General features: G+C 63.2%; 1 protein-coding gene across 1 annotated transcript in view; it reads left to right on the top strand.

Annotated features, from left to right (window-relative positions):
- Positions 1-14,124, top strand: part of KCNQ2 (potassium voltage-gated channel subfamily Q member 2) — a 26,534-nt gene extending 12,410 nt beyond the window's left edge. The window contains exons 10-15 of the mRNA XM_023748741.1: positions 3,247-3,304; positions 6,273-6,496; positions 7,105-7,213; positions 7,666-7,797; positions 12,629-12,752; positions 13,387-14,124. Coding sequence (XP_023604509.1) covers positions 3,247-3,304; positions 6,273-6,496; positions 7,105-7,213; positions 7,666-7,797; positions 12,629-12,752; positions 13,387-14,118 — 1,379 coding nt within the window. The 3' untranslated portion in view covers positions 14,119-14,124. The remainder of the gene's footprint in view (positions 1-3,246; positions 3,305-6,272; positions 6,497-7,104; positions 7,214-7,665; positions 7,798-12,628; positions 12,753-13,386) is intronic.
- Positions 14,125-14,498: the final 374 nt, after the last annotated feature.

Below are 14,498 nucleotides of genomic sequence, written 5' to 3' on the forward strand. Positions count from 1 at the left end.
TGAAAGTTTCTGGGGAGAATGGGAAGTTCCCTCTTCACACAGGGTCTCAGCAGGCCCCCCATTCTGCTACGGCAGCAGGTTAGAGACCCGAGGAGGGGCTCTGTGGGGGACCTCTGTGCAGGTGGAGCCAGGGTGTGGCCCAGTGTCTCCCTCGTGGCAGCAGAGAATTCAGGCCATACCACAGCTTCACGTCGTGAGCTGCAGCCTGGGGGTCCCCCAGGCCCCATCCACTCACTGCAGAGGGAGGCCAGTCCCCCGATGGGGCCAAAGGCACCACCCTCCTGCTGCTCCCCACGCGGTGCCCTCTGGGACCACAGGCGGCTCAGCTGGCTGCTCTGGTGGGGTAGACGGAATCGGCTGAGCCCACCCTCTCCAGCCCTTGAGGGCACGCTGCTCCATCCCTGGGCCCCAAGCAGGGAATACTGGCCGGTGCCTGGAACTGGAAGGGGCCGTGCTCTGTCCTGAACTGCCCAAAAGGGCCGAAGCGAAGGGATCCCTCAGAGAGGCTGAGGAAACGCTTTTGGGCAGGAGTTGGTTTAGCCCGGGGGTGGCGGGGGCTGGTCTGTGCCTCCTGGGCACCTGTGGGGGGCAGCCTCCGGGCCGCGCCCACCTGTCCTCTGCCCATTGTCTGCAAGAGCCCCCGTGGCCTGAGGCGCTCCGGTGGGCTCCCTGCGCTCATGGCCCCGGCTGTTCTCCCCTCCGGCAACTCTGGTCTCAGCCTCTCTCTCTCTCTCTCCTCCCCTGCCCTCCCCTTCCCCAATCTGGAAATCTCGCCCCCAAGTGCCTTTAATCATGGCACTGCCCTTCTTGGGCCCTTTCACGTGCGCTCTGTCTTTGGGGATGAGGTGCTGGCCCTGAAAGCAGGACTCAAGGTGAGGACACACGGGCGCCTCCGGGCTCTGTGCTATGCTCCCTGCCCCTCACCAGTCCTCCGTCCTCCCCGTGTGTCCTGTGTCCCTGCCTGCCCCTGGCCCAGCAGCTTCCCCCAGGGCCAGCCTGGCCCCGCCTCCTCCTGGGAACCAAGGACTTTGCCTCACCTGAGAGGCACACCTATCGGCCAGGTAATGGCGAGCGCATTTCTGCCCTCCCCTGGGGCAGCCACCCCCTTTTTAGCACCATGGTAGGTGTGTAGGAAATCGTTCTGCACTGCACTTGTCCCCAGGGTGTCCGTGGGCTGCCGGAGCGGTCCTGTTCCGTAAGTGCAGGTGGATGGGTGGACGCAAGGACCCTTGCTCAGCTCCCGTGAGCCGGGCTCATGGTGGGCACACACCACGGCTGTGGCGGCGTCAGACCAAGGCCGTCTGCACTAGGGCTGGAGCTGGGGGCCGGGGCAGCCAGGGGTCTCGGGCTGTGCTGCTCTGGGCGTGTCCCTGACCCACCCTCTGACCCTTCCCATTTCTGACTGCCCCCGCCCCCACTCTGTCCCTGGAGGAGACCCCTGCTCCCACCGCTTTGCCCCTTGTCCATGTGCGTCCCTCCTTGTCACAGGCGTGTCTGTCCAGTCGGTCTTGGTGAGTGTCTGTGATGGGTCTTCCTCCCTCCTGGGCCTGGCCTCCCTGGGCTTGAAGCCGAAGCTCTAAGACAGGTGACGCTCGGGTTGGCTGAAGGAGGCGGGAACACCAGTGCCAGCCTGGAGCCCAGAGGGGACAGGCAGAGTCGGGAGTCCTTGACACCCCAGGCTCAGGGTTGGGGTGCCAGTAGCCCACGGTCCTCAGCGCCGTCAGGCTCTGAGGCTGCACTGCCCCACACAGGAGCCACGGCCACGTGTGGCTGTTTAGGTTCCCACTGACATGAATACAGTGAGCAGCCGGCCCTGCCCCCAGTGCTCTGGAGCCGGGTGTGGGGCGGCCGTCAGACCGCAGTGGGAGCCGTCGTGCGGGGGGCTGCGGGGCCCTGGGAAATGCTTCCAGGGCAGGCGACTGAGTGGGAGGTTCGCAGCAGCAAACCGGGACCCTTCACAGGCTGGGAGCTGAGCCCCCCCCATTGCTCTCTTTCCCAGGGGCAGCCTGAAGGTGGAGCTGCATGTGCAGGCCTGGGACCCCGGGGGCACAGCAGGCTCTGGTGGACTTGTGGCTGACATGGAGGGGGCCCGGGAGAGAATGTTTGCCCCAAATTTGAGGGGCTTCTGTGAGCAGCCAGAGCTGCCAGGTGGGGGTCTGGGTCCTGGGAATACTGAGTCACAGGGAGGTTTGCCCCATGTGAGACCACTTGCCGGGCAGCTGGGCCCCAGCTCCCTCCCACCGGGACTAAGTCGCCTGGCAGGTCCTGTTCTTCACCCAAATGACAGGACAGGTCCCACAGGAGGAGGCTCGAGGGGCACAGGTTCTTCTTGGGGGAGCATGGGGGGCCAGGGGAGGGCTTCGAGGACCCTGGGCTGGCTGGCTCAGAGGTCGTCACGTGGTTCCTTTATGTGGGAGTGGAGAGAGGTGTCTGGACACCAGCAGGTGCCACCGATGTTTCAACAAATGTGTGTGGATGCTGAGCCCTCCTCCGGGAGCTGAGGCCAGCAGGTGCGTCTGGGTTCCTCAGGTGCACAGTTTGAGAACTGCTGTCTCAGGAGCAACAGCTTCGAAGGTGGAGAAAGAGGGAGAGGCCCCAGGAAAGCCAAGGATTTCTTGTAGTTCTTGTTTCTTGCTTTCTTGCGTGTTCTGGTGCAGAGATAAGTCTCCTCTCGGGAGGTCCTAGGGTGCTGACCGTTGGAGGACACCCCCAGGCACCCCCTCCCCGGCCTGGCAGGTCCACCGACTTTGGCCCCCAACCCCCTCCCTCCTGAGCCCCTGACTGGGCAGCTGGCTTGGCTCAGCCAAACCTTACGATTGGTTTGTGAAACCAAACTGCACGTTTTCCTCCCCAAACATGTGCTTTCCAGAATCCTGTCCATCTAGTGCCAGCCTCTTGCGAAGTCTTAGCCCATGTATTATTTTTTTTATTCGCATGAATGTAGCAAAAAATAATACATCTTTTAAAAAGACGTGACCCCAAGCTCTGACTCTAGAAGGAAAAGGCATTTGGGGAGGGAAAAACAGGGAATTTTATTTTTTCTCCCCAAACCGGGGACTGTTTCTTTCCCAGGCCGGCGGAGTGCTTGATGTGCAGCCTCCGCAAGGTCCTTGCTCAGACACACGCTCTGTGGCTGGTGGACCCTGAGCCCAGAGCTACGCCAGGGGTGGTCACGGTGCCTCAGTTTACCTGCCCACTCGCCAGCCCGGGCTCCCTGCCAGGGGACTAACTGTGCTCTCCTCATTTCCAGTAAAGGCAGAACGTGCAGAGAGGGCCTGTGTGGCTGCTGCCCTGGACACTCTAGGTACCACGGACGCATGGCACGGACGCCCTGCTGCACGGCTCTTCCGCTCCGAACACAGCTTATTAGAAGTTCTAGATGAGCCGGAGAGGCCCCGGCTCCCCCAATTCTGATTGGCAGCTAGGCCCACAGCCCGTGTGGGGCAGCGCTAGGCGCCCTCTGATTCCCAAACTCTTTCTCCTTAAGCAAAGGAGCCCTGCTCCCAGCAGGAGGGGCCGGCCAGGGGCTTGAGGACCCAGAAAGGGCGCTGGCCCTGGGACCCTGACTGCTCCAGAAGCCTCTCTCCAGGGCCAGTCTAGCACCTCTACTAGGCACCTGGGTCAGCTCCCCCTCATCCGCCCCCTCGCTGCCTGCGAGGCAGCTCCGTCCTGTGTGTGCCAGCTCCCGTGGTGCTCACACACCAAACACCAGAAAGCCAGAGGCCCCCAGCTCCCCTTCCCACGTACAGGCCTGGTTGAGGGCAGACTGGAACGGGCCGGCGGAGAGGCGCACCCCGTGACACCATGAGCACCTCCACTGCACCGTGTGCTCCTCTGTCCGCTGTCAGGGGTGGGTGCAGGACTGTCTGTCTTTCTGCTTGCTCAGAGTGCACCCACCCGTCTCCCTCCTGCCCGCCTCCCGCCCTGACCGGGGCAGCCCTGCAATGTGGGCAGCTACTCACTTGTCCTGTGCATGCGGTCGGTGCCGAGGGGCAGGCGTCGGGAGGGGCCGTGCAGCAGGATCAGGGCCCCAGGCGGCCGCATGCTTGCACCTCTGCACCTCTGCATCCGTGCATGCTCCAAATCCTTCTCCACCCTGAGGGGGCTCAGAGGATCCCCCTACCTGTCCATGCTGCCTGTGTGTTCACGGACGTGAGCGCTTGTGGGATGACTTGTGAGAGATCTGGGCTGGGCAGAGGCGGTCCTGCTTGCCCGGAGCTGTGTCCATGGTGCATCTAGCCACAGGCTGCTCCCTCAGGTCAGGGACTGTGGTCAGGCAGCGTGGGGATAGAAGGGCCAGGAGGCCAGGCCAGGTGCAGTCCTGCTGTGCACAAGCCTCAGGAATGTCATTTCATCCTGGGCATCGGGGCCCAGCCATGCCCGGCAGCTCTCCCACCACTGAGTGGCCCACTGTGCAGACCTCTTACCCCCCCATCCCAATTTGCAGCTGGCCCCACATATTGAGAATTTCGCCCTGGGCGTGGCGGGCAGGGAGGGGAGCTGGGCCTCGGTGTTCTCTCCCAGACCCTCCTGAATGTGCCCCCAGCCCTATGTAAGAGCCAGAGCCTCAGCCCCTCCCGTGGGCTGACTCTGTCCTTGGCTTGCGAGGTGAGGGAGGGAGGACCGGCGTTTGGGCATCTGGAGTTGGGGCAGGTCCAGGTGGCTGGGGTGGGATGCAAGTGGCTGAGGGCACTGAGCCTCAACGACTGTGGAGGTCCCGGTGTCCACCCTGTGACACCTTCCAGCAGGGGACCCTTCCTGGTCTAAGCAGGTGCACAGCAGGGCCAGGCGGGGCCAGGGGAGGCTCCTTCCTGTGGCTCCGTCCTCGTGGGGCTGAGTTCCTGGGCCCCTGTGTGCTGCCTGGGCTGTAGGTCCCACCAGGGTCCCCAGCTCTCCTGGCTGGGCGGGGCCACACTGCTCAGGGTCTCCCTGGACCAGCTGGTGGCCTTTGTTGGGACAGGAACACAGAAGAGGTCATTTGTCCAGAGGCCCCATGCTGCCTCAGTCCCCACCTGCCCATTCAGTCCTTGCCTGCCCTCAGTGGTCGCCAGCTCGGGGCCAGTGTCCTGAGCAAGCTGACGCCTGGCCTTGTGCTCGCAGGGGCCCCGGGGGGCGGGGCGGGCTGCCCACAGTGGGCTCCACACCTTGGGGCCATCTGCGCAGTTCTGTTCTGCAGAGCCCCTGACCTAGTGCACGGTCTGCGGGCCGGGGCAGGGAGGGTGCCAGCCGGGCCAGGTGGGCCGGTGGTGGGCTGCCTCTCCATGGCCGGTCATCACTGCGCCGCCAGACGGTGTGTCCAGGCTGTACGTTCTGGTTGGGGCCGAGGGAGGTGGCTACCCAGGGTAGCACGGGGGCTGGCGATGTCTGAGGTTAGCAGGTGTGGCGGTTCCCACAGGAACCCCTGGGCAGGTTTGTCATAAGCCAGCAGGGGCAGCAAGGGGCCCAGGTCACAGAGCCTGCTGTCTTCTCGAGCACATGAGGGGACTGCCCAGTGGCCGCCCGACTCCTGGCTGCTGCCCAGAGGGTATGGGAGCCAGGCACACTCAGTGTCAGACCCATCTCCACAGTTACTAGATATGTGGACAGGGAGGCCCACGGGGCTGTGGCTGGCCGGCCCTGGCCACCCCTCCCTGCCAGGGCTCAGGACAGCCAAGTGGCCGCAGAGCATGCCCACCCACTCCATCCTCCAGGAGCGGACCGTCAGCTCCCATGCGCCCTGGGGGTGGGGGTGGAGCCTGGGCGGCCCCGGGCAGAGGGGAGGTGGACAGGGACCCCCCAGGATGCTTCTTGTGCCATGCCCTCACCCTGCTCCCCGGGCTGCAGAGCTCACCCCTCCTGACTCTGGGGCAGTGTAGAGTGTGGAGGGGAGACAGGGAGCCTCGGTGGTCAGGTGCCCACACTGATGCCCAGGGAGAAGCCGCTGGTGCTGGGCATTTGGGGACTCGTCCTGCTGTGGGTGTCACCGTGGAGAGGGAGGCCTGGCTGGACAGTGTGGACAGGGCTGGGCCCCTTTTGGTGGTAGGCAAAGTGATGTACGAGTCCCCTGACCAGCCCCTAAGCCAGCCCAGGACCCCATGGTGGAATTGACCTGGTGACCTCCGACCCCCGGGCTCCAGGCCAGGGCAGCGGCCCAGCGGGCATTTCTCTGGGGCTGGGCTGCAGCTGCTCGCCATGTGGGAGGATGTTGGCTAAGAGCAGCTGACGGGTGCCAGTGTGCTGTCCAGAGTGACTCCTTCTGCTCTCTTTCTGTGTGTCTGTCCTCCTGGGAGCAGTCAGAAGGTCAGTTTGAAAGACCGTGTCTTCTCCAGCCCCCGAGGTGTGGCTGCCAAGGGGAAGGGGTCCCCACAAGCCCAGCCCGTCAGGCGGTCGCCCAGCGCCGACCAGAGCCTGGAGGACAGTCCGAGCAAGGTGCCCAAGAGCTGGAGCTTCGGGGACCGCAGCCGCGCGCGGCAGGCCTTCCGGGTCAAGGGCGCCGCGTCTCGGCAGAACTCGGAAGGTGGGTCAGGTCGGGCACCGCTGTGGCCCAGCTGCTTCCAGGGCTCACCCCCAAGTGCAGGCCCACTTCATCCGTTGCTTCCTTTATTGAGGTGAAATTCACATCCCATAAAATTAGCCATTTTAAAGTGAACCGTTCAGGGGCATTTGGCATGTCTACTCTCTAGCTCCAGGACATTTCATCTCCCCAAAGGAGCCCCCTTAGCAGCCTCCCCAGCCCCTGGCCACGCCAGCGGCTTTCCTCTCGGGAAGTGTCCTGGACATGTCGCGCAGGCGGGCCGCGCGGCTTCTGTGTTGGGTGCCCGGCTGAGTTCATGGGGTGCTCTCTGGGCTCCTCCATGGCGCACGTTCCTTTTCATGCTGAGCGGTGTTCCGCCGTTACTGGGTGTGGACGTGCCCCACTCTGGCCCTCCGTCCGTCCACTCACAGTGGTGCCCCTGCAATCCTCACGTCGCACCCCCGCAGGCCAAGGCCAGCAAAGCCGCGGAGAAAGAACAGGTGGAATCTAGAGCATGTGGGCCCGACGGGGTGCCTGAGGGGTTCCCTGACGAGGCGCGCCATGGCACCAAGGGACTCGTCTCCTCATGGGCCATGTCCCCTTCCACCCAGAAGCAAGTCTCCCCGGGGAGGACATCGTGGATGACAACAAGAGCTGTAACTGCGAGTTTGTGACGGAGGACCTGACCCCGGGCCTCAAAGTCAGCATCCGGGCCGTCTGGTGAGTGACCCTGGGTGTCTGGGGTGAGGACACCCCCCCTCAGGGTCCTGAAGGGCAGTCACTGTCCCTGGAATGCAGGGCTTTGGGGGGCTTGTGTGAGGGCACACGCTCGGGGGGGGGACACTGGCCGACACCCCTTAGTCCCAGCTCCTTGTGGCTCAGAAGACCCCTCGTGTCACGGGGTTCCCTTGCCCATCACCCGAGGGTGTTCTTGAACAGCCAGGAGCTGCCCAGGGGGTTCTCGGGTGGATGCGGGTCTGCTGAACAGCTGGGACCAGGAGCGGCTGGTGTCTTTGGTGGGTGGGTGGCCCAGATAATAGGGACAAGTTGTCCAGTGCACATTCTCGGAGATGCTGGAGGGGGGCCAGGAAGTGGACGCTGGGGCTGGCCCTGCTTGGAGAGTGTCCCGAGGTGGCCTCTGCCCTGGGCTCACGGCCCTGCCCAACCCTCAGTGTCATGAGGTTCCTGGTGTCCAAGCGGAAGTTCAAGGAGAGCTTGCGGCCCTACGACGTGATGGACGTGATCGAGCAGTACTCGGCCGGCCACCTGGACATGCTGTCCCGCATCAAAAACCTGCAGTCCAGGCAAGAGCCGCCCCTGAGCCCTGGGCGCGGAGGCCGGTCCTCCTGGGCCAGGCTGACACGCCATGAGGTGGGGAGATGGGTCTTGTGGAGGGCTGGCGTGCTCTCCGCCAAGCGGGGCAGGGGGCAGGGCTGAGGTGGGCACAGTGGCCAGACCTGCTTGCTGCCACCTCTGGGCCCTTCCTCTCGCCCCACACAGACTTTCCTTCATGCTTGTTTTTAACGCCTCTCTTGTCTCTCCTTTTTCTTCCCTCCTTCCTGCTCTGTGATGGGAAGCATGCATGTGTGAATGCACATGTGTGTGGGTGCACGGTATCGGTCTCTGTGTGCATGTGTATGGGTGCATGCATGTGTGTGCATGTGTGTGTCCAGTGTGCCGTATGTCATCATGTGTACATGTGCGTGTGTGTTGAGAGGTGAAGCTGTGGGCATGCACAGACCCATCCAGTGTCACTTATGCACCTTGGCACCTCTTCTGCTAGGACAGAGGGCCTTGTCCCCCCGCCCCACCTCATGGGGCTTCTCACCTCCTGGGCAGTAAGTGGGGCTGGGGTGCGTGTCTGCGGTGTACAATGGCAGGGCACACACTGCTATCTCCAAGCCCACGTGTGTGAGAACTGGCTTGCTCACCCTAAAAGGTACCTGTACATACATGTATACAGGCATGAGCAAGGGCCCGAGGCACACACAACACAGATGTGCACACAGTGCACACAAAGGCCCATGCCCACCACCACATGCACACACATGGTAGTACACATGTACACACATACATGCTGTTAGCCTGGTACCACATGCATGTACCACATAATTACACACACACAAATGCACTGCCAGTACAGGTGTGCTCACAGGCACCCACCCTCCACATATAAATGAGCTGTGCACACACATGTGTTTGTGGTGTTTGTGAACAGGTCACAGCTATTGTCGTGGGTGTCTCCTGAGGTGGGTCACATGCTCCCACCTGTCAGAGCCCCTGCCCAGCCCCACCCCGCCCCGCCCCGCCCCGCCCACGGCTCCTCAAACAAGGCTGCTCCACCAGCGAAGCCTGGGCCCCAGCTGGGAGGGTCTGAGTGGTCAGGGGACAGTCCTGGAGGGCAGCCCAGCTCCTAGCCCCTGGGAAGGGATGAAGTCCTCATTCTGGAAAGTCGGTGCATGCCGCTCTGGGGGGCCTCCCCTGTCCTGCGCCTGGATGCCAGGGGTGGGTCTCGCTGGGCCTTAACCGGCTCCTGTGGGCAGAGGTCAGGGAGTGACACCTCCCTCTGCCTGGACTCAGGCCAAGAGGCCAGTCCTCCCAGAGCATCGACTAAACCTGTGTTGTGAGTGTGAGCAAATGTGTGTGTAATTGTGCACATGGAGGGAAATGTGTGAGCATGTGAGTGAAAACACATGTGAGTGTGTGCAAGCATGTCAGGTGTGCATGTGTGGGCAACACGTGTGATTATGCATATGACTGAGTGTGCACATGTGTGCATAAGCAGATTGTGTGAGTGTATATGAGTGTGTGAGTCTGCCTGTGTTTGTAAACAGACATGTGTAGTGTGCATATGACTACGTATGCCTGTGTGTGCATAAGCAGGCTGTGAGTGTACATATGAGTGTGTGAACCTGTCTGTGTACACATAAGCAGACATGTGTGCATGTGTGCACATGAGCAATTTGTGTGTGCCTGTGTGAGTGTGTGTGCATGTGAGCAACATGTGTGAGTGTTATGTGTGAGAGCAACATGCGTGCATGTGTGTGCGTGTGAGCAATTGGTGTGCATGTGAGAGAACAGTCTGCCTGCTGTGTCTCCCTCGCAGCAGCTGTGGTGCTCCCAGGTCCTTCTGTCCTGAGCTCCCCTTTCCTTCCCTTTCTGTGGGAAAATGAAGTGCTCCCCAAGGAGCCGGGCGACTGGCCAGCAGTCCGAGTGTTGTGAAAGCTGGCGCTCTGGCGCGGGGCCGCTGGCCTTCGCCCTGCACATGTGCATGCCCGCCGGCAGGCTGGGCACGGCGAGACGCAGCGCAGGGCCGTGCTCGCCTGAAAGGGGAGCATCAAGTGAGCGTGGCGCCCACTGTGTTGTTGCAAGTGGACGTAGCTGTGAGAAGGCCTGCTGCTTCGGCCGGTTGCTCCTGTCTCGGCAAGCCCAGCCGGCCCTCGCGGTGCTCACGACGCGTTTGCTGGTGTCTCTTCTCTTGTTTACTCGCCAGGATAGATATGATTGTGGGCCCCCCACCCCCTTCAACTCCCCGGCACAAGAAGTACCCCACCAAAGGACCCACGGCCCCTCCGAGAGAGTCACCCCAGTACTCGCCTAGGTCAGGACGCCAGCCTCTCCTGCCTGTGTCTGTGGAATGGCCAGCCCCCTTCGCTCCAGGCCACATGACGGCAGACCCGCACTGCTCTTCCGAGGGGTGGAGGGGACGTTTCTCTGTCACTGACCAGCCAGACCCGGGAGCAGGCATTCCTCTGCAGAGCCCGGGTGGGCTGTGTTGGGGCTGCTCCTCTTGGCAGGGCCCTGGGGAAGCTTTCCAAGGACACCCTGTGTGCCGTCCTCCTGGGGCAGGGCTCCCTGGGCAGAGGCAGAGGCCAGGATTGGGGTGCCCAGATGTGCAGGGAGGACCTTCAGGGCTCCGGGGACCATGGTGTCCTTGCCACCCAGCCCCCGGTGCGACTCAGACCCCAGCACCCACACACCTGCGGGGTTGACCTATGAGGATCTGAGCAAGTCCCATCACTTCTCTTGCCTTGAACCTGTGGATAAACATGGGTCAGCATCATGGTAGCATTACGAGGAGGACGTCAGCTGATGGGCAGAATGGACGGCGAGTTAGCACATGCAGGTCCTTTAGGAACAAATGCAGACAGCGGAGCCCTCCGGCACCCCTGGGACCCTGCAGAGGAGGCTGTGGCCCGTCCACCTTCTCCGGCAGGCCTGGTCAGTCAGGAAGAGTGGGGTCCCAGAGCAGGGATGTGAGGGTATGGAGAGATGCCCCCGGCGGTGCTGACAGCTGGGGAGCAGAGGGGCCCAGGGCACCTGGGGGCCAGGGTCAGCGTGTCAGACATCTCCACCTGGCATTCTCAGGGGAGTCGGCCTGACCCAGGGCAGCCCCAGACAATACTTTCTGGGTTCCCCGCTCTACCATGTCCCCCAGCCCCAAGGATGTGGTACCCGAGACCCAAGCCATCCTGGGAGTTGCTGCAGGGGCGGAGCTGGAGGTTGAGAGCCCAGAGCTGGGAAAGCCCTGCTGCCTTCGGAGCGCCAGGCCTCCCGGGCCGCAGTCCGAGCGCTCAGCCATGCAGAGGAGAGGCAGGAGGACAGTCTTGGCACGTGGGGGCTCAGGGGTTAAGCCACCTCCTCAGCCTGAGGCCCAGGGGCAGGGTGCACAGGATCCTCAGAGGACCCTCCCTCAGCCCCAGCAACAGGCCGAGCCCACGGCCAAGGCTCCCAGGGGACCGGCCAGGCGGGTGGTCATCATGTGGCAGGGGTGAAGGCGCTGAGCCGGGCCTGGCCTGTATGCACATGTGGCAACACCACGAGCCCCTTCTCCTTGTCCATTTCCACGGGCATGTGCTTGGAGCCCAGGGTCCCCCCCGCCCTCCCCCCCCTGCTGGTCCTTGGGTGCATGCGTCCAGCATGAAGCCCGTGAGAGCATGCGGAGGCTGCACCGTGGCAGACGCAAGCCTGAACCTTCTGCTTCCTGCAACAGAGAGAAAATCACCCCAAGTGCCCCCATCAGAGGCAGACAGGGTGGTCCTGTGGTCAGGAAGGAAGCCCAGCTGTGGCCCCAGCCAGCTCACAAGGTCCCTGCACCCCAAACTTGAGAAGTGGGCTTTGTGCTGGGGGCTCCAGGCCCGAGATGAGGCAGGGGCTGCGGGCCTCGGCCTGGGTCGCTGTCCGGCTCGTCTGCATCCCGACTCAAGTGCTGTTTGCCGGGCAGTTTCGCAGCAGCTGCCCCAGGGCTTGCAGACAGCGAGGCCCTTGATGCTGAGTGGCGTCCACACGCTCGCCATTCGAAGGCCCCCTCTGAGCCCTTCCTGCTCAGCGTGGGAAACAGAAGCCCTCCCTGAAGGAAGCGCCTTCTCCGCCTGTGGCATTCATGGCCTAAGGCCTGTTTGAGATCAGCTCAGCTGTGTTCTGCATCTTGCACATGTGTGTGTGCACGTGCACGCACACACACGTACACAGGCACACACGAGACACACATGTGCACACAGTGGACACAATGCATGCACACATGTACACATACATGATGCACACTATACACAAAACACATGCACATATAGACACACAATGTACACTGTGCATGCACACATGCGCACACATGCGCACACGCAAGCACACAAAGACCCCCTCTCTGATTGTGGTGGGCAGTTTCCGTGCTGGTCTGTGTCCCCGCTCCCTGTCCTGGTGCATGGAGCCCCAGCTCACTGTCCCCGCCTCCCTGCCTTGTTGTTCCCCTGTAGACGTTTAACTGTCCCCATCCGACTGGCTGGGCAGAGGGCTCCGTGGCACATTAGGAAGGATGGAAGCTCAGGCGGGGCAGTGCCGGGGTGGACAGAGCACAAGGGGCCGAGCTGAGGGGTGAACGGCCCCAGTACCTTCCTGTGCCTCCTCACCAATGTGCCGGCCCACCGGGATGGGGTGGGCAGGGAACAGGCCTGGGAGTCCAGAACCAGGCGAGAACAGGTGCTCGGCATCTATCTGTCCTGGCACCTGCTGCCCCCCAGTCAGCTCTGGGTGTGGCCTGGAACCTGGATCTGGAGGCTGTGGCCTAGCCCAGGAAGAGAGGGTCATGGGCCACCACAACCACTTGAACTCGTGCTGTGGGGCGGGGTCTCTTCCTGGCAGAGTGGACCAGATTGTGGGGCGGGGCCCGACGATGACAGACAAGGACCGCACCAAGGGCCCGGCCGAAGCAGAGCTGCCGGAGGACCCCAGCATGATGGGCCGGCTGGGCAAGGTGGAGAAGCAGGTGGGCGGAGCCTGGAGAGCCGCCGTGGTGTCAGCCTAGGGTGGACGCTGTGGGAGGGGTCCTCGAGCTTCCAGGGACCTGGGCCCATCACAGCTTAGGGTGCTGCATGTCCCCTGAGCCCCTCCCCAGTCTAGGGCATGTTCCCTCCTTTGGCCACAGGCCCTCAGGACCAGGAGCACCATTTATGGCCCTCCCCTTGCCTGGGTGGGGGCCACTGAGCGACACCACGTCCCGGGGCCTGTGGGTGAACTCTGTCACCTGGGCCTCATCCCCAGAGCCCTCTCCTGTGGACACACACAAGGACTCCCACCAGGCTCTGCTCCTGCCGTGGAGGGAGGAGAGCCATGCGTCCCTCTGTGGCGATTGCTCTGATGGGTGGGCCCACGGTGGCAGCGGGCAGCCAGATGAGCAGGAGCACCCAGGTCCAGCGCTCTGAAGCCCTGAGGCCACACACAGTAATGGGGTCAGAGGCTGAGCTGTTGGTGGGTCTGCCTCCCTCTGCCTCTGCACCTCTGCAGGGAGCAGCCCGGGTGCCCCCACTTCTGCAGGGAGCAACCCAGGTCCCCCCACCTCTTCAGGGAAAAGCTGGGTCTCCTCACCTTGGGGAGCAGCCTGCCAGCAGCCCCTCTTGCAGGTCCTGTCCATGGAGAAGAAGCTGGACTTCCTGGTCAGCATCTACACGCAGCGCATGGGGATCCCACCCTCAGAGACTGAGGCGTACTTTGGGGCCAAGGAGCCTGAGCCGGCACCGCCGTACCACAGCCCCGAGGACAGCCGCGATCAGGGGGACCGCAGTGGCTGCATCGTCAAGCTCATCCGCTCCACCAGCTCCATTGGCCACAAGAATTTCGCAGCCCCCCCGGCTGTGCCCTCCACTCAGTGCCCACCCTCTACTTCGTGGCAGCCTCAGGGCCATCCGCGCCAGGGCCACGGTGCCTCGCCCGTGGGGGACCACGGCCCGCTGGTGCGCATCCCGCCACCGCCCACCCATGAGCGCTCGCTGTCTGCCTACAACGGGGGCACCCGGGCTAGCACGGAGTTCCTGCGGCACGAGGACACGCCAGCCAGCAGGCCCCACGAGGGCGCGCTGCGAGACAGCGACACGTCCATCTCCATCCCGTCCGTGGACCACGAGGAGCTGGAGCGCTCCTTCAGCGGCTTCAGCATCTCCCAGTCCAAGGAGAACCTGGACGGCCTCAACAGCTGCTATGCGGCCGTGGCCCCCTGTGCCAAAGTCAGACCCTACATTGCCGAGGGCGAGTCGGACACGGACTCCGACCTCTGCACCCCGTGCGGGCCACCGCCCCGCTCGGCCACGGGCGAGGGCCCCTTTGCGGACATGGGCTGGGCGGGGCCCCGGAAATGAGGCCCCACCCCCTTTTCCCTGACTCTTGGCCTTGAGGTTTCGAGGCGGGACCCTCCGGTGCCCATGCCTGATGCGGTGGCGGGCAGTGGGGGAGCCTCAGTCTTCACGGTGAAGGTTAACGGAAGTCCTTTTCCAACAAGGGGCACCCAGGCTGCTGTGCCCACTCTGTAGACCGCCGGCCCAGGTGTGAGAGGGTGGGTGATGCAGAGGACAGGTCCATGGCAGAGGCTGGAGGTGTGGAGTCAGGGAGCAGGGCCAGAGAGGGTGCCCAGTGCGGGACAGGCCTGTCCCCTTGAGGGTGTGTCCATGTGCACGGCTGGGAGGATGCCCCTTGCCTCCCGTGCCCATCCACTGTGTTCTGAGTGTCCTGTGTGGGAGCC

The sequence above is a fragment of the Myotis lucifugus genome, unplaced genomic scaffold (genome assembly GCF_000147115.1).
Source record: "Myotis lucifugus unplaced genomic scaffold, Myoluc2.0 scaffold_1753, whole genome shotgun sequence".
Lineage (NCBI taxonomy): Eukaryota > Metazoa > Chordata > Mammalia > Chiroptera > Vespertilionidae > Myotis > Myotis lucifugus.